General features: G+C 34.6%; 1 protein-coding gene across 2 annotated transcripts in view; it reads left to right on the top strand.

Annotated features, from left to right (window-relative positions):
• Window positions 1-216: 216 nt before the first annotated feature.
• Window positions 217-24,870, top strand: part of LOC122038407 (UNC93-like protein 3) — a 40,507-nt gene continuing 15,853 nt past the window's right edge. The window contains exons 1-7 of one of the 2 annotated variants that reach the window (XR_006127863.1): window positions 217-566; window positions 655-818; window positions 9,178-9,241; window positions 9,315-9,428; window positions 9,603-9,647; window positions 23,087-23,322; window positions 23,414-23,504. Coding sequence is in view for 1 of the 2 variants with exons in the window: in XM_042598149.1 (XP_042454083.1) it covers window positions 375-566; window positions 655-818; window positions 9,178-9,241; window positions 9,315-9,428; window positions 9,603-9,647; window positions 23,087-23,322; window positions 23,414-23,504 (906 nt within the window). In the remaining variant the exon portion in view is untranslated. The remainder of the gene's footprint in view (window positions 567-654; window positions 819-9,177; window positions 9,242-9,314; window positions 9,429-9,602; window positions 9,648-23,086; window positions 23,323-23,413; window positions 23,505-24,870) is intronic. The other variant, XM_042598149.1, reaches the window with a different exon arrangement.

The raw sequence follows: 24,870 nt of genomic DNA, 5'->3' as shown, positions 1-24,870 counted from the left end.
TTAATAATATATATATTTTTTATTTTTTTGCCGCCGTCTTAGAGCCGCGCCAAATGCCGGCGTTTTTTTAATTATTATTCAAAATAGAAACAAAGCCAACATTAAAAAAAACAAAAGGCTACAGTGGAGAAGGAAAGTCGTAGTGCGGCGTAGATTGAATCACATCGGACGGTTCAATTCCAGATTTTATTGACTCAGCTTGGGACAAATCATTGGACCCGATCCAGGAATTGCTTTACTAACCGTCTAACCCTTCCTCTCCTCCTGGCATCTTCCGCGGAGTTCCCGTTCGGAATCCTCGCACTCGCCTACTCCGCTATAATTTAAAAGCTGCCTCGCCGGCATCCGAATCAGTTCCAGTTTCTTCTGCAGGGATGGCCGTCGACGGCAACCGGGATGGGCCTGCGGTTCCTTTTCTGGAGGAGGAGATCGGCTCGTGTTCTTTATCTCGCCAAGTCCGCCCACCCCCGAACCACGCCAGGGACGTTCACATCTTGAGTTTGGCCTTCTTGTTCATCTTCTCCGCCTACGGGGCCGCCCAGAATTTGCAGAGCACCGTTAACACGGTAATCATCCCTTTTTCCGCTTCTCAATCGTTTCAGTTGTCCCCCTTTCCTGTGATATTCTTCAACGGATTTGAATTCATTTGGTTAGGAGGAAGATTTGGGGACGACCTCGTTGGGGATTCTCTACCTCTCATTCACTTTTTTCTCTGTGGTTGCTTCTCCGGTGGTCCGGGTCTTGGGGTCAAAGTTCGCGCTTGTTCTGGGCTCCACTGGCTACTTTCTATTCATAGCTTCCAACTTGAAACCTTCATGGTTTGCATTTTGTTCAAGTTACATGCTATTATTTTTCTATTTTTCTCCATTTTTATCAGGGTTTAGATGTTAGGAAAGTAAATTGTATCCCATGATTCTTACTCTAAATATGTTAGGAAAGTAAATTGTATTGCTGTAAATATAGTAACTGTCATATTAGAATTACTGAATTACAGGAGTAGAAAATCTGTACACTTGTATATATACTATGTCTTTGTTAATGAGAAAATCAAGACAGATTATTATCATCTTCTTATTTTATTTTACATAGTATCAGAGTAGTGATGATCTGCTCTATTTCTTACATGGCCAATGGATCAGATTCCAACCACCTTTATTCTCTACATCATTCTGATCATCCCGGAATGATTCTTGTTTCTAAATCTCTTGATGACGACAACTATTCAACTTGGCATAGAGCCATGACCATCTCTTTAAATGCAAAATCCAAATTTTGCATTGTTGATGGAACCCTCGAGGCACCATCTGCCAAAGACAAACCAGAGGATTACACAACATGGGAAAAAAAATGCAATGATATGATATTATCATGGATTCTTAATTATTTGATACCTGATATTGCAGATAGTGTTATTTTTTATGATACTGCTCATGAAGTTTGGGAAGATCTTCATAATCGCTTTTCTCAAAGCAATGCACCATGAATTTTCCAGATCGAGAAAGAGATTACTTGTGTTGCTCAAGATCAAATGACAGTTGCGTCTTATTATACGAAGTTAAAAAAATTGTGGGATGAGTTAGGATCCTACAATGATGCTATTTGCACCCGTGGAGTAAACAATAAAAGACGTAAGTTGATGCAATTCCTCATGGGATTGAATGAGTCTTATAGTGCTATTCGTGGTCAACTTCTTCTCATGAATCCATTACCTGATGTTTCACAAGCTTATTCTTCCATTAGTCAAGAAGAAAAACAACGAAATTTGGGTGCAAGACGGGAGACAATAGCTTCTGCCATGGTCGTTCAACCAGTAGCCCTTGTTGTTCCAGACAAATCTAGTCCTTCTCATCGCAATTTCAATAACTGCAAGCCCCTGCATTGTCCGTATTGTGATAGAGATCATCATACTAGAGAGACATGTTGGAAACTACATCGTTAACCACCTGAACATTCCAAGCATACAATGACCAAAAACAATCATTTCAAGCCCAATGACCAAAATAAATCTTCATTTAATAATATCAGAGAGACTCCAGTGACGCAACAACGTCAACCCATGATGACGGGTCTACAACAACTTTTGTCCATTTATAGAGCAATGGGGCATCTTAAATAGCTACTCCCAAGGCAAACAATGCCACTACTTCATGTTTGTCCTCACCTGAACTGATAATCCATAGTAGTGCCACATATCACATTCTTCTTCTCCAACTTCGCTTGTCAACAGTAAGGAGAACACTTCTTTACCACTGGTTGTTATGCCGCTCCAATTATCTCTATTGGAAATTTATCTTTGAGTCCTATTATTTATTTGAAGAATGTGCTTGGGGTGCCATCTTGTAAGGTGGATTTGATGTCGGTGAGTCGGGTCACAAGAGATTTAAATTGCTCAGTAACATTCTTTCCTTATTGGTGTATTTTGCAGGATTTGATGACGGGGAAGATAATTAGTTTTGGTAAACAACGAGATGGACTATATTACTTGATTGCAATGGCAACATATAAGTCACACCATCTTGTCTAATCTGCCCATACCATCAAAGCTTTCTCTTCAAAACACTACTATCTTGTGGCATTGACATCTAGGACACTTATCCTCTTTTAGATTAGACTTTATGGCCAAGACCTTGCTAAATTTCCCTTTGGAACCACATAATAATTGTGATGTTTGTGCTTCTACAGAACAAACAAGGCTTCTTTTTTCAACTAGTTCGATTTCTTCCATTAAACCGTTTGAATTAATCCATTGTGATATTTGGGGCTAGTTCAAAGTTCCTTCTCTTGCTGGTGCTATATATATATATATATATATATATATATATATATATAACACTATTGTGGATGATTTTTCTTGTTTTACTTGGGCCAAATTTATGCATCATAAAAATGAGACGAAAAAATCTCCTAACCAATTTTTTTCTCTTTTGTGAAAACCCAATTCAATACTCCTATAGCAAATATTCAGGTTGACAATTGAGGGGAGTTCTTTTCTATGCGAATTTTTTAAACAACAAGGAACCACTTACCAACATACTTGCGTTTACACACCTCAACCAAAATGGGGTGGTCGAGCGCAAACATAGACATATCCTTGCATCAACTTGAGCTTTTCGTTTTCAAGCTCTTCTCCTTTAGATTTTTGGCAGCATGTGTCTCCATATAATTAATAGGCTACCCACACCTATACTTTCTCACCAAACTCCATTTGAGAAACTCTATGGAAAAATTGCTACTTATTCCCACCTTAGAGTGTTTGGTTGTCTAACTTATGCAACTAATGTTCATGTTTCCCATAAGTTTGCTTCTCATGCCACCAAATGTGTTTTTCTTGGTTATCTTGTTGGTTAGAAAGCTTACAAATTATATGATATTGAAACTCATCAAGTCTTCACTAGTCGTGATGTTATTTTCCATGAGGATATTTTTCCCTATGAATTCATATCCTCAATCAGATGTTGTCATACCTGCTGCAATCCTAGATTCCTCTTTCGTTCAACCAACACTTGCAAAATACATCTCTGTTGATTCTGCTACTTCACCAATAGCCTCCTTATGTCGTTCTCAACAATCGCATGTTCCCCCTCGCGTGGCTATTTTTGTAATCAAGTAAGTTCTCCTGAATCAATGTCATCCTCTTCATCTTTTCCAAGTAAAGGTACAAGTTATCCTCTGTAATTTTATCTCTTATGATCGTTACTCATCACAACAAAGGTTTTTTTTGCTACTATTACTAATGATGTTGAGCCTACGTGTTATGACCAAGCTGCCTCCCAATCTCATTGCAAATAGCAATGCAATCTAAATTGGTTGCTTTAGAGGCCAACAATACATGGTCTCTCACACAATTTCATTCTAGAAACAGGTTATTGGTTGTCGTTGGGTATACAAAATCAAGCGTAAATCAGATGATTCCCTTGAACGCTATAAAACACGACTCGTAGCAAAAGGTTACACACAACTTGAAGGTGTTGATTATCATAATACTTTTCACCTATTGCTAAAATGGTTATAGTATGTTATTTATTAGCTTTGGCAGCAGTTCAAAATTGGTCTCTTTCTCAACTTGATATCCATAATACATTTCTTCATGGCGACCTTTTAGAAGAAATTTATATGGTTTTTCCTCTTGGTTTTCAACAACAAAGGGAGAATCTTGCGTGTCGCCTCAAGAAGTCCTTATATGGATTAAAACAAGCCTCTCGTCAATGGTTTGCCAAGTTTTCTACCGCTATTCAAGGCGCTGGTTTTGTTCAATCTAAAGCATATTACTCTTTGTTTACATTCAAACAAGGCAAATCATTTATTGTCTTATTGATCTATGTTGATGATATCTTCATAACTGGTAATGATCCAATTACCATAACTGTTCTTAAATCAAATGCATCATCTAGTTCACCTCTTATTAAGTTTACTATATACCAAATACTGAAGGAAGAATTGTTATAATCGAGCTCCCCTTGCCTCCCATTTTATAACCCTCCAAATGGTCATAGATAAACTCTAACAACTGCTCTGCATGTAGCCATAGATTAGCTTCAACAGCTGCTTTGCATTAATGTTTGATTGCTTTAAACCATCAGTTGTCTGCACAAAACTAGTCTTCGCTGGCTATTGTCTCTAGTTGACTTAAAACTTCCAGTTGACTCAGACACCATAGTCAACTCTTCTGGATAAGCCAGCAGGCTTAACTCTCATGCTATCTTGATGCAATTGAGCAATTCATCCTCATTAGTTCACTCAACCATTTCTCAATCGATTTTAATCCAAATAGTCAACTCACTCTATATAACTTACTGTTCCTCTTCAACAATATAATATTTAAATTCAAAATTAGTTCTAGTCGATTGACTTGGCTTATGTTGACTGTCCCGTTGATTCTGCTACTTTGTTTATTCAGAACAGAGCCTTAGTTGGCTACTCTGCCATTAATTGACTGACTTGGGTTTAGTTGACTTAACTTGGGATAAAAACTTTCTGGTTGTGAGCAATTTGCCTTCAGTTGACTTCCTAGTCAATTAACCATATTAGTTAAAGGTATGAGGCCACTAGTAGATTGAGTTATCAACCTCGTCCGCTAATACTTGTTGGACTTCCTTATTTACCAACACCTATTGCACTTCTCCTCTGCTAAATGTTCGCTAAACCTTGATCTACTCTGTCTTCATCCATCTGCCAAGACTGGTTGAACTTTCCTTTTCCACCATTTGGACTTTGTTCATTGCATCTGCAATGTCAATGTTAAGTAACCTCCACACTTAAGATACAACATCAGTAACAACAACAACAGACTAAGCCTAACTTAAATTCTTTGTCAAACACATCAAAATTATATGGGCGACTCGATCACTTAGCGCATGATTGCATTAATATGATCTTGTTCAATTTAACATAATGAATATTAGAAAAGAAGATGAATAAAGCTTATAATGGAATTCAAAGGGAAATATTGTGATAATATTACAAACATACTATTTTTTTTACATATGTTGGTGTGATGTTGTTATTAGTAAACTTGTTAGAGTACACCAAATGATTTTTTTCTTTATTATTGTCATTATTATTACAATTGTATATTTATATTAATGTCATCTCGAATTCCATAGTCTATATCTTTCTTACACTAACGTTAGATGAATTTATGTCACATTCAAGTTAAACTGCTTTAGTGATTTTTATTTGCAATCGATTTTGTTAATTAATTGGAGAACTTAAAGTTTGAATTGTGGAGAGAAGAAGTATAAGTTTGAATTGTGGAGAGAAAGAATTATAGACTTTACAACTAAGATTGAAATGTAAAACGTGGCTTCAACATCATGAAAGAAGTCTAACTATGATAGATAGATATGAAATTATTATAAAAGTTTATAATATATAATCTATTATTTAATAAAAAGTATATTAATGAAGATAACCATAATTCAATCAATGGAGTGTGCCATTGAAATAAAGAGAAACATCTACGGTGTTGTATCTTCAATATTTGTTCTTTGGGTTGAAAGAAAATTCATGAAAGAAGTCTAACTATGATAGATAGATATGAATTTATTATAAAACTTTATAATATAAAATCTATTATTTAATAACAAGTATATTAATGAAGATAACCATAATTCAATCAATGAAGTGTGCCATTGAAATAAAGAGAAACATCTACAGTGCTGTATCTTCAACATTTGTTCTTGGGGTTGTAAGAAAATTTAATACTACAATAAGTCATATTATGTGGGTCTTATGGTGTTGGGCATTTATGCAACTAAATATACAGGATGTAAATCTAACAAAGATGAGAATGCTATGGAGTAAAATAAAAAAAGTAATACTATCTAAGCAATTAGGCGTTGCTTAAATAGATTATGATAGAAACAAATTTTTTAAGATATCATGAACATATTTAAAGACGAACAATAAATTTTGTAGTTATATAAATTTAAGTTAATTAGAGTTGATGATGTTAGGTGTACAAGGAGACAAACAAAATTATAGTTAATTTAATTAAAATTGATTTAAGGGATTTGAATGTTGCAATGATATGTAGCCTTCTATAGGTCAATAAAGGTATAAATTTCATGTAGTTGACCCTTGACTAATTGTGACAAACATATGCATATTAACTATATAATGACATACAATTTAAAAGCTTATTTTGTGTTATCTTCTAAGAGTTGTTGTTGACCTTTGTAATGTTTTATATGTTAGTGCAATCGTGCCCTATGTGGTTGTGTTTGACCAAGGTGTCTAGTGTATTGGGCAAAGGGATTAAGTTAGGTTTGTTTGTGATTCTAATTTGTGTATGATGTCGTGTAGGGACTTAGTAGAGTGCACACTAAGCTCATAGAGCTTGACTTCGCATTAGCAAGTTACAATGGTTCGAAGGTTTATTAGAGATCGGAGAAGGATGTTATGAAACATTTGAGGAACCATAGGATGAGGAGCGTCTTGGCAGTTTGATGGAGTTGGAAGAGGTTGATGAGCTGAGGGCTTAGTGTATCTAAGGGACTAAGGATCTGAATAGCAATTCCCTTGTGGGTGAAGAAAAGTTGCAACAGATAAATTCTTGAGTGAGTTGTGAGAGCGAGTGACATTATTTGGATTTAGGTACTTGATTTGGATTTGAGTGACATATAATTTCATCGTAATCGATGGCCCAATCTACTAGAGGTTGATCCCAGTTGACTGGTATCTTGAGTCAATTAGGAATTCCACTTAGAATGGTCTACTCATGAATAAAATGTTATTGTTTGAAGTGGAATCGATTGTGTAGTCGTCTTACCAGGTTGAGTTGAGTTAACTGGACAATTGGCTGAATCCCTGGCACTAGTAGAAACAAGCCAGTTGATTAGGCAGAGAAAAGCTGCAAACATCAGATGATTTATGCGATAAGGTGGCTTATGCGAATAGCTGACTTAACACACCTATCAAGTCAACATAAGTTAATTTGAAGATCTGTTGCTAGATAAAAAGGCTGACGTGATTTGGAAAACAATTAACTGAAATGGTTGAATTGACTGGTCTGCTATAAACAGAAAAGTGAAGTTTGTTTGAACTTTGAAGACAATTTGGAGACTATAAATAGAGGAGGACCAAGGAGAGCTTGTAAGGTTGTTGACTAATGCTCAACTCCAACATTCTTGTGCCCTCATTGTTATAATTCTAGCCTCAATTATTGTTTGTTTGTTTTACTTGTTTTAGCTACTTTTCCTCATTGTGAGAAGACTCTTGTCAAGGGCTTCTTTACTTCTAGGAAGGAGAAAGTGGAACTCAGAAGAGACTCATCTCAAGAGTTATAGGCCATAGAGTAAAAACGGGGGTTTTGAACCACGTAAATCTCGCATATTAGCATTTCACTTTTATGGTTTGTATTTCTGCTGCAATTATTGTTATTTGATTGACCTTGCTAAGCACTAGTAAGAGTAAAGAGAGGTCAAATGCTTCACCCCCTTTGGCTATTCAACACGTCACAGATTGATCCTAACATTACATGCATCTCAGACAAAGTCCACACGTTTCAAATTTGATAACTAGTTTAATGAAAATTTTAAAATGTAATAATCCTATGTGACAGACCTAGAATTGCTGGTTATTCAAGCCATAATGGATGTGGCCCAAGGCAACCTATCCCATGCTCAGCACTAGCCTATGCTCAGCTATTGCTTGTTGTGTTAGGCTTGTTCACTAGGCTGAGTTATTTGTAATTAAAGAACTTAAAAAACACCTGTATGGAATTAAAAAATATCCCACAATGTTAATCTTTTATCTTGGTTGAAACTTAATGATGTATAATTTCTTATATGTATGACACCTCTTATCTTTTTGATTTGATCCCAATTGAATTCACTAAACTTTCATGGATTAATTCCAAAAGAAGGGAAGTATAGCTGGATCTGGCTCATTTCCAGTTATTTTTCTAGTGAATGTGAAGGAAAAGAATTTGTTGAAAAAAATAAAATAAAATACAATATTTTGATATGCTTAAATACAAAAGGATAACAATTATACCTTTCACTATTGAAGATATTGGAATGAGATATACTAGTAAAAATTTGAAATTGGATGAGGAATATGCAATGAGATTAGGGAAATGGAAATTTGTACTTGAAGAGGAACTAAGGATGAAGATGGATGATGAGAATTGGAAGTCGGAATCGGATGAGATGAGAAATCGAAGGGTGGGAAATTATAAGCAAATTCAATAATTTGTAAGGGTAAATTGGTCACTTGAGTAATCTTACGCTCAATGGCCATCGTACCTTTTGTGTTTTTAAATTTAAATTATTGTTAGTGTACATAGGTAATTTGTCATTGTTTAAAGTACTTGGACCCATGCTTGGGTCATACCTGACATGTGGATTGGGCTAAGCATGGTCCACATTTTGTCGTTGGGTCCCATGCACAATAGAGTTGGTTTGGCATGACATGTGGGCCAAGAGGCTTACACTTGGCACTGATCCACAAGCCTCATGGTACACCCCTAACTCAGATCAAGTAATGATGTTCATGTGCGGTGGTACTTTTGTATCAAGAATCAAACTTTAAAAAATTGTTTTAGCTCATGTTTCTTGAACCACAGAAAAAGTAAACAATTTTAGTTGATCCATTGGAAAATATTCTACCAAAAACTAACAGACCCGTTAAATCTCTAGTTCCTATGACCTTTTCTGATCTTTTTGCATAAAATAGGTACACAATGGTCCCAGCATCACTGTATCTAGGCTTTACTGCATCCATTATATGGGTTGGTCAGGTAGCTAGTTGTAGACTTTTAAGTTTTTTCTTCTTTATTCTGAAATGGAACCAACAGTCAGTCATGCTGTCAGGGAACATATCTTACATCAGCTGCTTTTAGCCATGCAGAAGACTGCCACTTGCATGAAGGAACTGTAATTGGTAACTTCAATGGAGAATTTTGGGGAGTGTTTGCTAGTCACCAGGTATTGTTAAGTTATTGGTTCCACCACTGAATGTGAGTACCTTCATTCTTAAAATGCTTCAAGGAATAGTTGTTTGCCTGCCGCCTATCATCAAAAGAAATTTGGTTCTTTTTTCCCAGCTTTTATCCTTTGTTTTTCTGAGATTCAATTTTAATATTTCTAAATAAAATACAGGTAATTGGAAACTTGTTTTCACTTGTACTGTTGCATGGTGGAAAGGTGAGTTACTGATATCAAACTCTTCAACCTCACATTTGTTGATGCCATCCAACTCATTTGGACATGTTTGTTTAGCAATGTTTCTTATTGGTATATGGCATTTGTACATGTATTTTTGATATATATTTGATATCTTGCCAACTAGTGGCTATTGATGCGATTGGTTACCGAGTTATGCAGTCTCCCAGATTTCCCATATTTGTATAATGAGACCAATAAGGCTGAACATATCTCCAAAGTTTGTAGTTCTTTTTGTGGGTATCAATAACTCAATATCATGTTATGATAATATCTATTATCATAGTCATCAAGACTGCTATTAAATGTCTTGACAGATATGCAATTATGAGATTGCTACAAAGATTTCGGTGGGGGTCACTCAACACTATTTGACCAATTAAGACATCAATTGGGAAATATCAATGGATGTTATTTATGATGTGTGCCTAAAAGTTTCATGCCTTGACCAAGGTTTAAAATTTTGAGCCGTGCTGGAGTTTCAGTTTATGGTTAAAACGATACCGTATTGTGCTGTGCCGATATAGTTTTAGTATTTTTTTTAAATATAAAATATATTAATTAAAAAATATTTTTATTAATATTTGATTATTATAAATGCTTACTATTAGGTTATATTTGAAATGTTGATTGTTGCGTTCAAGTTTTGATATTATCTCGTGAGATGTTGGATGCTAATTGAATGTTTTTCAATAAATGTTAAATGTAAAAATTTAAAATCTATATTTTTATTATTATTGTACATAATTAAATAGTCTTAATTACAATTTTATTGCAAAGATATCATGTACAAGAACTTGCATTTACAATGCTACTAAAGATTGATCTTCACTTTCAAGTTATTGTAGAGGCATCAAGTCTAAGAACTTGCATTTACAATGGTAATGAAGATTGATCATCAATTTCAAGTTTTATTGCGGAGACATCAAGTTTGAGACCTTGCATTTATAATGGTTAGGGTTTCGACATCTTTAAATATATTTTGATAATTTTAAGGTTTGATTATGTTATATTTATTTGTAAACTTTAAATTATTCATGGATAAATATAATTTTTATATTTTGAGAATATGTAAAAGTTGGCTAAATTTTCTATTGTATAATAAAATGATAAAGACAGACATATTGAATGTATTATATAATATATAATATATAATATACTGGTCATTATCCTTTTATATATATAATATACTAAATATGCCAGTCGTTATCCCTTTATCCTTTTATCATACAATAGAAAATTTAGCCAACTTTTACATATTCTCAAAATAAAAAATACATTAATCCATGAATATTTTAAAGTTTACAAATAAATATAACATAATTAATTATTAAAATTATCGATCCATGAATAATGACTTTAATCTTAATCTCTATTCACAAAAGTTAGAACATACAAAATCTTTTAAATACTACAATTTTTTTTATCTTATTTACAAAGTTTATATTTTAAATATTTTTTTTAAAAAATAATTAAGTTAAATTAAATTAATATTTTAAAATTAATATTGAGTAAAAGTTGATTTAGGGTTAATAGAGAAAAAGAAACTCTATTCTTAATCTTTTTGTCCATGTGTTTAAGGAGGAAAGGAACAAGAAAAGAAATTAATAGAGAGGAAAGGAAAAAAGAATTAAGGGGGAATAAAATTAACGGTTTAAAAAATTGCAATGGCCTTAAGTGTGGTAGCGTTGCCTCGCAGAGGCCTCGCAATCGAGCGAGCCTCATGCTGGTATGGGTGTTGTACCAGTCGGCTGGCGGAACAGTAAATTCTGCTTATATCGATTGGTACGGTATGATATTTTAAACACTTCCTTGGGCATCTTCACAACTTATGCTTAGATGAGAGATTGCTATATGGTTTTATCTAAATTCTATCTGCACTAGTGAAATTAAATGATTAAATCCATGTCAAGTTAATAACAGACATACAATTGAGCTTGTTGTAATGGGAAAATATATTAAGGTTATTCCTTTAAGTGCTCACCTTTACCTTATTATCATTTTACATTTACATCCCTGTTATTTGTATAATTACAAATAGGAGCAATTAGGTTCCTAAAACATCACCTCAAGCTGATTTAAAATTATTATAAAATGTATTTAGTTCTAGGATGGCAGGACCTCTTATAGGCTTATCAACGAAACTGTTAATTTATCGTTAGAGCTAAATAAACGAAGCACTTTTTCTTCTTGGACTACCTTTTGTCATTGATAAAATGGCAATCAATCTTTATATCTTTAATTCTCTCAAGAAATACTTGATTTCAAGAAATTTGTATGGTAGCTTGGTTCTATAATGCAACTTTATTGATGCATGAGACTAGGAGTATTACTCAACTAAATTGTCCATTGTTTTGCTACATGATTACTTTCTCGAAGATGTGTGCATGGTGTCTAGTCTTCATAAAGTGTTATAGTTAGCAATAAGATTAATTCAAAGTGTTTGATTATTTTAACCAAGCCTTATATTCTAAATCATCACTTCCAAAACTCTTAGAACAAATCACGATCAATTTAATTGGAAAATATACCTCAACATAGTTGTTAGGATCATAATACTCATTATTTATTTTAACAAATATGATATGATTTGGATATAAAATAAGGTATATCACTTATGTGAATTAACATTTTCTAAAGATCATAGGGATACAATTTGAGTAAATACATTTCAATCTGGATAATATTTAGATGTTTTTAGAAAAAGGAAAAAATACTTTATGGTAATTTAAGCCAAAATGAACTAAATGCAACCATTACGTTGATCCTAATTAATTGTTAATTAAATGCAAACCTTTATAAAATGAAGGAAAATGAATTTTTGCTGCACTATAAAAGTGGAGAGGTTAAGATGGTCAAATCTCAAAGTTGACAATATCATTATGGAGAGTGAAGCCCTAAAGTTTGTAAGAAGGGAGAAGTTGACTCCAATGATGATTGAGAATAATAATTATTGTCATATAAAAGCCATCTTCCCTTTTCTCTCTCATCTTCCTCTTATTCTCTTTAGATTTGTTTACATTGTCAAGATTCAAAATCAATAGAGAGGATGCAATCAACAATCACAACTAATACAAGTACTATTGGACAACACATTGCTTAAAAGAATTTGCCATTTTGTAATTTTGTGCATTAGCTTTCTTTGCAATATTAAATAGAACTAAGATAGATTTAAGGAATAATGAAATTAGAAGCTTATTGGTGTCATTCAATTTTCACCAATCCGGCTTGATCTCCTCTGTAGCTTATCTTCTTTATTCTCTTTCTAAATATGGTGAAGAATAGGGGGAGGGGGCGGAAGGGAGAAGGGTTGCTGCGCCCAACCACTAGAGGAACCAAGGCCACCAGCCGCAAACCAAAACTCGGGGCACTAGGCAGAAAAGAAATGGTCTGATCTATTCTCCTTGAACAGATTATTTGAGCAGGAGAATGCACTACAATTTATGTAGCAAACTACTAAATGAGTCACCCTTGAGATAGATGATGTGGACAACATTAAGCAGGTGGTGGGAGATAGCTTGATTGGACGGTTTGTTGGTTGCTTTCTGAGCTAGCGGGGCATTCATGCCATGGCAAAGCGGTGGAATGTAGAGTATGATGTTCAGGCTCATAAGACGATGTGGCTCATATTCAAATTCAAAAGTGCAGATGACTACGAGAAAGTTCTACATGGTGGTCCATACATTGCACTTGGATGCTTCCTATATCTGAAGCACTCACTGAAAGAATTCTTCTTTCAAAGGGAGGAGCTTCATTGTCTTATGGTTTGGGCGTAAATTTCAAATGTTTCACTAGAGTACTGGACGATTTGTGCGTTGAGCAAGCTTGCCTCATTGATTGGTCGATCATTATACACCGGCTAATTAACAAGAAAACAGGAGCATATAATTATGCCAAAGTTCTTATGGAAGTGGACATAACAAGCTGTCACCCCTACAACACTCCCTGGAGGCATGGAGGTAGATCTTCCCATCCACTATGAATCTAAATTCAAATTTTGTCTAACTTGTCAATGTATGGGGCACTATCACTCGCAATGTGACATCACAGGTGGTTAACAATCGGGGAAATGGTCTCAACAATTGATACCACAACCAGTGCCAACAGAGAATCCTATTCAGAACTTGGTGATATCGGATGGGGTTGACTTAGTCACTTCAAATGATCAGACATATGACGAAGAGACAAGTGCTGTAGAATCTCTACCCCCATGTGATGGGCATCAAGTCATTGAGGAGGGGGGTGGCGTTGATACACACCTTAGTGTCGAGCAGTGGTTCTAACCTTAATGATGATGGTGGGACGGGGATGTGGACTATTCAATTTCGAAGAAAGGGATCCCGTAAGCACAAGGTAGAGGGCATATAAATAGAGATTGATCAATCGCAACCTATGCAGATCACCATGGCTTTGCCAGTACAGGATGGGACACAACAAGCATACCCACGCATGACCAGAACAAAGGTACAACTGAACAAGAGGAGGGTGTCCAACATGATGAGGGTAACATGCAAGTACATCCAGGGATATCTACTAGGTGAGATGAGGTTATTACATTAGTGCACGGGGGGAAGAAGCAAGTCAATTCTCTACGGCCTAAGCTGTCTCAGGCTTGATGAAGATTGGCTCATGGAACATTCGAGGCCTTAACAAAGGCCTCAAGTAGAAAGGGGTAGAAGACCTCTTTCAGAACCATAAGCTGGGAGTGTTAGGTGTGTTAGAGACGAAACTTTGGTCTCAGGATTTCAAAAATTAAAGATGCAAAGGTTTCAACATCTCCAAGTGGCACAGAGGGACAACCCTAGAGGTAGAAGCCGGATTATCTTAGTTTGGGACGATCAAAAGGTCAATCTTGAGGTGTACGAATGACATGATCAATATGCATATTGCTTGGTGACTTACAAGATCTCTGGTGACTTACAAGGTCTCTCACTGGGTATTTGCAATCTCGTTTGTTTATGAGCAATTATCTTTAGTTGAACAGAAGACATTGTGGGAAGCGTTTCAAAACATAGCTATTGATATGGAATGCCCTTGTCTTGTATTGGGAGATTTTAACACGTTCCTCTCAATTGAAGACGTTGTGGTATTCTAGTGATGCAGTATAGCATAGCTGATTTTTAGACTTGTGTGTCCTCTGTGGGTTTGGAAGATCTAGCCTACACATGATTTAGGTATACATGGACAAATGGGCATATCAAGTTAGATAGGGCTTTGATCAATAATCCTTGGTTGGAGACCGAGCTAAGTAGTTTTGCAAATTTCATTCCACCAGGCTACCTATCTGATCACTTGGCTTGCATAGTGTCCCGTCCTAGATAGTGACAATCATTTTCCTAAGCTGCTCAAGTTTTTTATCATGCGGGCAAAGCATGATACTTTTCCACAACTCGTTGGAAGTAAATAGGAAGTGTACAATCAACGGATCTAGGACATTACTCAATTTCCTCTCGAGCGGATCTTAAAGATTTTGAAGGATGATCTTGGAGACAACTGAATGTAGAGCACTTTCAGCACATTACAGCAAGGGTGACTGCTGCACAACAGAGGCTAATTGAGGTTCAAGAGGTTGGTTTGTCCCTTGGTGCACTGCCCGACAATTACATAGAGCTACATCACTCGACAACTCATTTGAATGCTGTGGAACATAGCTTTTGTATGCAGCATGCAAAGTTGGGGCATTTCAAGCAGGTGGACCTTAATTCCTCTTATTTTCATGTGCTTGTAAAACAAACTAACAAGAGGAATGAGGTTACGGTTGTGAAGGTAGATGACAGTCTTATAGAGTCATTTTTGAGGTTGTTTAGGTCTTCAACGAGCATTTTCAAGATTTGCTAGGCATGCCCAGCAAACGATTGGTTTTCCCTTATGCATGTGTGCAGTTTGGACGGAAACTTGGGTCTGATTAGCAAGATCTGATGGTTCGCCTCCCAAAAGCCGGAGAAATTAAGGCTACCTCTTTGATATAGTGGACGCATCGGGCTTGGAAGACCGTATCGAAATTTTTCAAGCAGTCTTGGGACACTTTTGGGGTGGATTTTACTGCTGCAGTTCTAGAATTTTTCAATAGTAGTAAGCTACTTAAAAGATGGAACCATACTTTGATATCTCTTGTCCCGAAGTCAGCACATGCAACCAAAGTAATGAACTATAGGCCAATCTCCTGTCTACAAGGTTATTTCTAAGATCTTAGCGAGTAGAATGTCTGGTGTTATAGATCATCTCCTTCACCAATCTCAGGCTGCATTTGTGGAAGGTTGATTCATCACGGACAATATTCATTTGGCCTAGAAGTTACTTTGAAGATACAACAAGAAGCGGATTTCTCTGAGGTGCATCATGAAGATTGATTTTAAAAGACTTTTAACTCAATGCATTGGGATTTCCTATGTGAGGCCTTTATCGGGTTACACTTCCCGGATAGATGTATTGTGTGGATTATGGAATGTGTGACTACCATATCTTTCTCGGTAAACCATTAATGGGGGACATTTGAGCTTTTTTGAGGTTCTATAGGATTGAGATAGGGAGACCCTCTATTGCCATATCTTTTTGGTATTTGTGTGGAAATATTTGGGAGACAGATACAACAAAATACTAGCTATCATCGTTTTCACTACCACCCTCAGCGTGCCTGTCTCAAACTAGCTCACTTGGTAGATGATCTACTTCTTTTCACAGAGGTGATGTAGATTCAGTGGGTATATTAACTACATCTTTACAAGAGTTTAGTGCGCCATAAGGTCTTCAAATAAATAAACATAAGTCATGTATCTATCTGACAGGGGTTGATGATAGGATACGTATGTGGTTGCTTACTATTTCAGGGGAGGGTTCCATGTCGTTTAGGTATCTTGGGATTCCTATGGCTGCAGTGAGACTTCAAATTTCTGATTACATCCCCCTATTGGATTCGCTAGGTAGATGGATTGATGCTTGGCCTTGAAAAACTTTATCGTATGTGGGAAAGGCATAACTTATTACCTCTGTATTACAAGGAGTGGAGTGCTTCTAGCTATCTATCTTACCACTTCCTATAGGTATTATTGATCGTATCTACAACATATGCAAGTCTTTAGGGTTTAGTGGCTTGGGGTTTTGTGATCTGTGTGCTTGGAACTTAGCCCTCTTAGCTAGGTATCATGGCCGGTGCAAGCCAAGCAGGACACACTTTGGATAAAGTGGGTACATCACACTTACCTGAAGCACATTGATGCTTTCCTAGAAGGTTGCTCACACGAACTCCCCGCTGATCTAGTGGTTGCTCCAGATACGAGATCTTCTCCTTTCAACGGCTAGGGCACTATAGGCTGCTTGAAAGATGTTGGCATACTGGTTTTCTCAGGATGATGGTGTGACCTAGGCTTATGAATTCTTTAGGCACCCTAGTCCTAAGAAAGCATGGGCCCGTATAGTGTGGAAGACCTATGTTCAGCTGAGTCATGTAGCCACATTTTGGATGTTGGTACAACAACATTTTCCCACTAAAGATAGGCAGGAGTACTTGGAGGATCGACAATGCACCTTATGCTATGAGTAGTATCTGTTCTTTGGATACCCCCCTATTGCGGACCTTTGGAGGAGGATCAAAGATTGACTTCATATGCGATAGGTGATGTCCATATACAGGATACTACCTAGGAAGTCCGTTGTTGACAAAGGCTCACTTTGTCTTCTATGATTCACTATATTTGATGAGCGAGAAATAGTAGTTTCTTTGGGGAGGGATAGTTAGATATTGAGTAGATATTCAGGAGTGTACAAACACATGCATACCGATCACTAAGGGTAAACTCTGATATGATGCTGTATCTGACATAAGTAGCCCCAGAGATGAGGGACAATTGATTATGGCGATTGGGCTTGCCCAATCCTGGTTGTACATCTTTTTCTTTGGATTTAATATATTTTTATTTATCCAAAAAAGGAATAATGAAATTACTTTGTCTTATCTTGTGGCGACATGCTGAGCAAAATATCATCTACTTTGTTCATGCAATGTCATCTTTTGATATGGTGAGGAGATGCTAATGTTTAACAATGGGAAGGAGTAGATGGTTGTCATTGGAGCTTGAAGCATCAGCAATGGCACCAAAACGAGAGAAAGAAAAGGGCGACCAAGTTCTATCATCTTCTAACAAAAGTTTAACCACTTAAATGTGTTGTGTCAATCTCTTTTGGACTTCTTATTTATAATTTATGAGATATAATTATATATCTAATTAATTATCAACAGAATAATTCTTAACTAATTAATTTGGTTACACATTTTAATTAGGATCTTATCCAAATATTATCAACTAATTTACTTTTTGAATATTATCAAAAGTTTATAAACCTCATTAATAATTTTACAGCCTTATAAAATTATTCTAAAATTCTAAAATTGATTTATTTTTGACTCCAAATTAATTTATAAAACACTTGTAAAATTAATTTAAGTTGCAATTAAATTAAAATTAATTATTCTTAATTAATTTTTTAATTTGATTCCTCAAATTACATTTATTAACCATTAATTTCACAATTAATCTCTCTTGATATAATTGAACAAATCAACTCTTATTTATCCTACTTAAATTTTAATTAATCAACATAATTAACTTTTAATTACTTGATTAATTGATAAGAGTAAGTAATGCTTAATTATTTATTGCTCTTCCTTATGCTATATGCATTATGTGATAAAATAACACAGGCTCTTAAAGATAATGATAGTGTTCAATCATACTCTTTGATCTCACATGAAGATTCTCCTTATTCATTTAGATACATAAGACTTATTCACCTCTAGTAAGCCATCCAATCTATCCACTATTTGAAAAGTAGTGATTTCCATAAAGCTTTTTTGTAGCGTGGTTATTATACAATACAGTGCTCTTATCATTGTATCATACTCCTAAGACTTAAATCAGTGTGTGCCTAAGACACGTTGAAGTGTTTATATGATGCAATCATGACCCACTAAAAGGAATATCGACTTGAGAATCATTCTCAATTGAACTTCACTAAGTGTATACTTAATCCAAATGGTGATCGATCAAATTGATCGTATGATATAATTTTCCTTTTGTAGGGGTGATAAGTCTTGTGTTGATTACTTTCTCATCTTTATAGGATTTGCAATATACTTAATAGCAAATGTACATGCAACTTCTCAAGGGGTGAAACAAGCATCAATTATATTGGGCCTCTTATGAGATGACTAATAACTTGAAGTCTAAGAGGAGACCCCTGGTTCATGAAGATCAAATGGGTTTTCATGACAAGTCACATTCAATTAATTGTTCTTAACATAGCCACCCACATGCTTGTTACACATTACAATGTCTACAAATGTTATTTCGCTTGTGGTATCCAATAACTCTAACATAAGATGTCTTGATTATATAGTGAAGTCAATATTTATTAGTTGTGTTCTCAAGATCACTATGACCATAGATGATTTTTGACAATATCGTTGTATGCTTTAGGATTGTTCACATCTCTCTTTATTTATCACTAAAATAACTAAAACAATGACATGATGTTATGATCTTTTATTACAACCTATCAACTACACAAACTCAATGAGATTGACAAAATAAAGTGAATAATTTTATTGATAATGATACATTAGGGTGTGATCTAACCTATTTACATGGTGGAAATATTGGCTTAACCAAATTGAGAATAAAATAGCATTTATTGAAATGTTGAATTGATCAACGTATTTCTTTTCTTTTCTTTTATTGTTTTATACTTAATTGTTATTTTATAGTAGTTTAAAGACTTGAAAGTGTGCTTGATTGCAAGCACAATTGAGATTGATTGCGTCTTAGCATAAAGTTTGAAGGCAAGCTTCAATCTTGTTTCCAGTCCAAAGATACTCTAGTAAGAAATCTAGTGCTTAAGTAATTTAGGTGTAGCTAGAAATCATGAAGGATAGATTGCTCACTTTGGTACAGACCTACGAGTGAGCTAAGGAACATAATAAGGTGTTGCCTAATATTGGACGAGAGGTTGACCATCTCAAGCTTTAGGTCATTGGTTGGATTAATTGATGACTCAATATGACCTTGAAAATGACTTGGCTAAGCTCACTAGTCAGCGGCTAGGATTAATCTATCTAATTGCATATTACTTAAATATTTAGAAAATTAGAAAATTTAATTATATGAACTTTTTTAACATTTCATAAATATTAGATAGTCAAATGTTTTGGATAATAATGTGAACAATAAGCTAAAAGTTTAATTAGTTTGGAGCAAATATGTGAATTCAATTTCTTTGGATTAATAATAAAAATTATAAAATTAATGAGGGTAATTAGTCCTATAGTAAATGCACACACTTTGATTTTTAATGAGGGTATTAGTTTATAATATATAGTTAATTCTCAATACTAAATATTAGTTTAATTTTGAAGAAGTTAAATTGATCATGCATTATTTTCAACAATCTTAAAAATAATTACAACAATACTATAATATAATTACGTATTTCGAGAAATATAGATATCATTTGATATCTATGTTTTTTTTATAAATGTGAAATATTATATATACTTATTTTCAATAACTATCAATTGAAGTTTTACTTATCTATATTAAAATACCATATTTACAAATTTTAGAACTTTCTAAAAAAAATAAAAATGAAATTTGAATGCACAAATATGAAATCATTAATTTTGTATAGGTTTTATGTATATATATACAATGCAATTATCTCTATTAAAATACTTTTTAAGAAAAAATTAATAGGGAAAATAAATTGTTTTTTTATTGTTGGTTGTGATATCACAACAATTTTTTTTGGTGCTTCTATCCCTTCTGCTCTGCGATGGTATTCACCACCATTCAAGCAATCTAGATTTTGCGTCTAGTGAAAAAGGGCAAGGTCCTTGTCTACTCCTTTTATCATATTGTGTGGGCACGTTGCTGGAACAATATCTTTATGGTCAAAGACTGAAACTACAACACAACTCGAGATTTTGAACGTTGGTGTTGAGTGATATCAAGTTTTGGTGATTTATCAAAATGATACATTTCGACCATGGGTTTAAGTCAAATTGTGATTTCTATTTCCAAAGGCTTTAGTTCACTACCAATCTAAGTCATTTTTTATAACTATGGCTTAGACATAAGGGCTTAGGCATTAGGGGCATGGTTTAAAGTGCCGTACTGAGACGGTCAAAATGGGTGAAACATTTTGTTCCGCTTGGTGACTGGCACCTGCACGACCTCGGTACCATACCCGCAATGGCTGCGACGTGTTGCGCGACCATGTGGCCTTAGCGGAGAGGTCGCTCGACCTCACAACAGCAACAAAGGGGTCGCATAACCCTTCCATTACTGTTGCGGAGGCGTCGCGCTACCCTGCAGTCGCTGTAAAGGGGTCGCACGACCACCACAGTCATGCCGAAGGAGTCACGCAATCCCCGTAGCCATGGTTGAGGGGTCGCGCAACTTCGCGACAGCGTCAAAGTCGCACAAGCTCGCAAGTAGTGTTGGATTTCAGATTTTTTTAAAATTAAACTTAGGTTAATTATTTTAATCAACTTCTAGCTATGATAAATCTAATCTAAAGAAGCTTTATTAAACCCTAATAAAATTATCTAATTAATTTTATATTTCATTTATTTTAATATAAAATTATTTATTTATTTATCTATTTTCATATCTTTTCCTTTTTTAAAGATTATTTTTTTATATTGTTTATTTTTTAAAAAATATTAATGTTAAATATTTTATTTTTAATTAATATATTTTATATTTAAAAAATACCAAAATTATATCGGCACGACACGATATGGTACCGAAATCGTATCGTTCCGGTCCAGGACCGAAATCTCGGCACGGGTAATTTTAAACCTTGATTAGGGGTCAGTTTCCTTCAAAGGAAGGAAAAATGGAGGCATAGAAAAATTGAAAATTGAGTGGAGGTTAATAAAAAGAATCATCTTCCTTTTATTTGCATTCACTCATTTTTTAACTTTTTCATTCTTTGAAGGAAACTGACCCTAGATCTTAGTTAAATTGTAAGACAAACAAAGTTTCGTTATGTATACTCTTATATATAAGTATTTTTATTTGTCAACAAATAGAAGCATTTGATTTAATTATTGGAACTTCATATTGTTGTTTTAGATTCCATTGTACTTCGCAAATATTATAACTGAAACAAGTATACATTCTAGTTAAAGTGAACATGCATATTACATTAGCTTGTCGATTCACTTGCCATAGCATCTATCAAGTCGTGTCATATATGAATGTTAATGCTTTATTGAGCTCTATGCAAGACACACTAGTAATGATTACAAGTTTTTTTTTTTAATTCTAGTCACTAATATTCTTTAAGTTCTTGGCCATCTTTGAATATATTGATACCATTTCAACCTATGCTCTCTCATTTTATTATTAATTCCAGATACATCTAATTGTCCGTATATATTTGTATTTTTATTGTCCTTCAGGTACTCTGCAGATCTTTCTTACTATGCTCATCATTGCTATTTTAATTTTATATGTTGCTTCCTAACCATTAAACGTTTTGTTATCTAATATATACAAATTTTACCACATTCTTATAAAATTTTTCTTTTTAGTCTAAGGGCACACAGCAATTAAATAAGACTCCAAGAGCTCTCTCCATTTCAACCTTCATCAACATATCATAAATTCTTACTGGAGTTTCCTGCTTATATTAAATAGTCCTTTGGTCCTTTCTTATTATGTAAATTACATTTTATATACTTAGTTACAACCTCTATTAAACCTTTAGTTTCTAAAATTTCCTCCACTTCAGATTCTAAATTTAAGCTATTTATGTTCTCATCAATTATTAGTTATAGTTACTAGTATTTAGTAAAATGATTTACATCAACTGTAATTTCTATAACCAACACAATTCACCCACTTGTGCTAATACACCCATTTAGACTTGCAAAGCAACCTTTCTTATCTCTGCTTTTTTTGTCCAGTTTTTGGAACAAATTTTTTCATCTATTTTCTCTCCTTGTAAACCATCAAACTATTTTTCAAAAATTCTCTTCTATCTTTCTTTTTTTCTTCCAAGAAAATAGTGCTTAAGAAAAAAATATAAGGTGGTGTATCATTGGTATTTTATGAAAATATTGCTGATAAACTTATGCAATTTCAGATGAATCAACAAATCATAATGGATTATATTCATATGGTGGTGATCCACTTTGTGAATAAGTTGGCGCTAGATGGATTTGATATTTAAACGAATGTATCTCATTGGAAATGCTTTTTGTTTTTGTTTTACATGTACTTTGTTATCAGTCTTAGTAGTTTTTGTGTGCAAAAGTTATTAATCTGAAAATGTTATACGATTGATACTTTCACCTCTTCCTTAATTGGACATTGGTTGTTGGTTTTGGGTATATTCACTTTTGGTTATTTTTGGTGCAGGAAGGAGACAATCTCAGTCGCAAAAACTTATTATTCACTATCTTCCTTTGTTGCACAGTGCTAGGCATTGCACTTATGTGCTTTCTGTCGAAAAGAAATGACAAAGAAAGCAATTCTTCAGCATATTCATCCTTTGGATCTGTCTTGAAATATGTTATTTCCCCTCTACTTGACAAGCAAATGCTTCTGATCATTCCTCTTATTGTTTATTCTGGCTTACAACAAGCATTTGTGTGGTAATTAGTACACTTCCCTGTTATTATCATCAAACACACTATAATCTATTGTCGAAGCTACTAATACTGAACTTATTCATACTTTTTTCAGGGCTGAATTTACAAACAAAGTTGTGACGCCAGCATTAGGCATCTCTGGTGTTGGTGGCGCTATGGCTATCTATGGGGCTGCTGATGCCATAGTAAGTGCTTGGTTTTCAAGGCATAATTTTCTTTAAATTTATGGGGAATCAATTTATTATAACTAACAAATAGTTCTATTAAGTTTAGTCAATTTAAGTTACATGCGTGAGGATGAAGGGAGATGAAATTCAATTCTAGTTAACTTAATTAAAAGTGATCTAAAATATCTAAAATATTGTTAATGATATAGACTTGCACAGCTGTCAAGAAAGACAGAAAGACACAGACCTCAAGAAAGATACAAGACTAATGTAGTTGATACCATATAGTTGGGACGTTGGGACTAAGTACTACATGATGACTTTCTCTAGCCACCTACTGATGATTCCTTCCTTCACCTATAAGATGCACAATTCTCTAGAATTTGTCTTTCCACCTACCCTCAAGGCTTCAATTTATTGTTTAGAAAGAGTGTACTTATCTTCTCGGTTAATTAGGATCACTACTATCATTTGTTTGGGGGTAAAAAAAACATTCTTTGAGGCCTAAAGCCATGTAGTTTTTCTAGAATTGATCCCACTACCTACAAAGCTCTCTAGAATTTAGGCCAATTCTGGAAAACTACATTGCTTGTCAACACTGCAGTAATTGCCACCTTCCCCTTGCAAGAAGTGGAACCACCACCTCCCTTTAATCAAAGATTCACCAAGTCCTCCCCTTCAACTTTTGTATTATCAGCTTGTAGATCTTCATTACGTATACTTTCTCTTTTGCTCTCCTTTGAGATTTGCTCGGTTCCATCTATGCTGATTGAGACACGATGATACTTATTCAGTACCACACAATGGTACCTCTCCATGTCCTGTAGCACTACAAGACCATGCTGCCAATACAGTATCAGTTTCAGTCTGCTACGGAGAATATGTTTTGACCTTGCCGATAATTCTTGATCTACACAATAAACCATGGATAGCAGTAATTCTTTTTTTTTTCTAATAATTATACTCATCCATGTTAACATTCTTATCTTTTCTATCTTAAAATTTTGTACATATTTCCTTACAATCTAGCAATCTGATTAGTTGTTCGCCTAGAAGTGACGTATCATTTTGTTAATGGGTAACTGGGAATACTGCCTAGACAAAACATCTAACATTGTGTTATGACGATCATCTATGTGCTAAATTGTCATACTTATTTGTACTCTATCTTATCCCCTCTACTCTCTCTCCTCTTTCTATTTTTGCCTGATTTTGTCATCTCCTTTTCTATCTCCTCTTTTTTCACCTCATTCTATATCACTGATCCCCTGAACACTATTAAGCCCCATGGTCCATCTAGTGTGTCCAAATCGAACCCAGGATCCCATGTGATGTAGTTTCTTTTATGTGGTTAATGGATAAATTAACTTTTGGAATACAAATT

This window comes from Zingiber officinale, chromosome 1A (genome assembly GCF_018446385.1).
Source record: "Zingiber officinale cultivar Zhangliang chromosome 1A, Zo_v1.1, whole genome shotgun sequence".
Taxonomy (NCBI): domain Eukaryota; kingdom Viridiplantae; phylum Streptophyta; class Magnoliopsida; order Zingiberales; family Zingiberaceae; genus Zingiber; species Zingiber officinale.
Note: the sequence above shows the minus strand (reverse complement) of the source record. Positions and strands in the feature narration are given on the sequence as shown.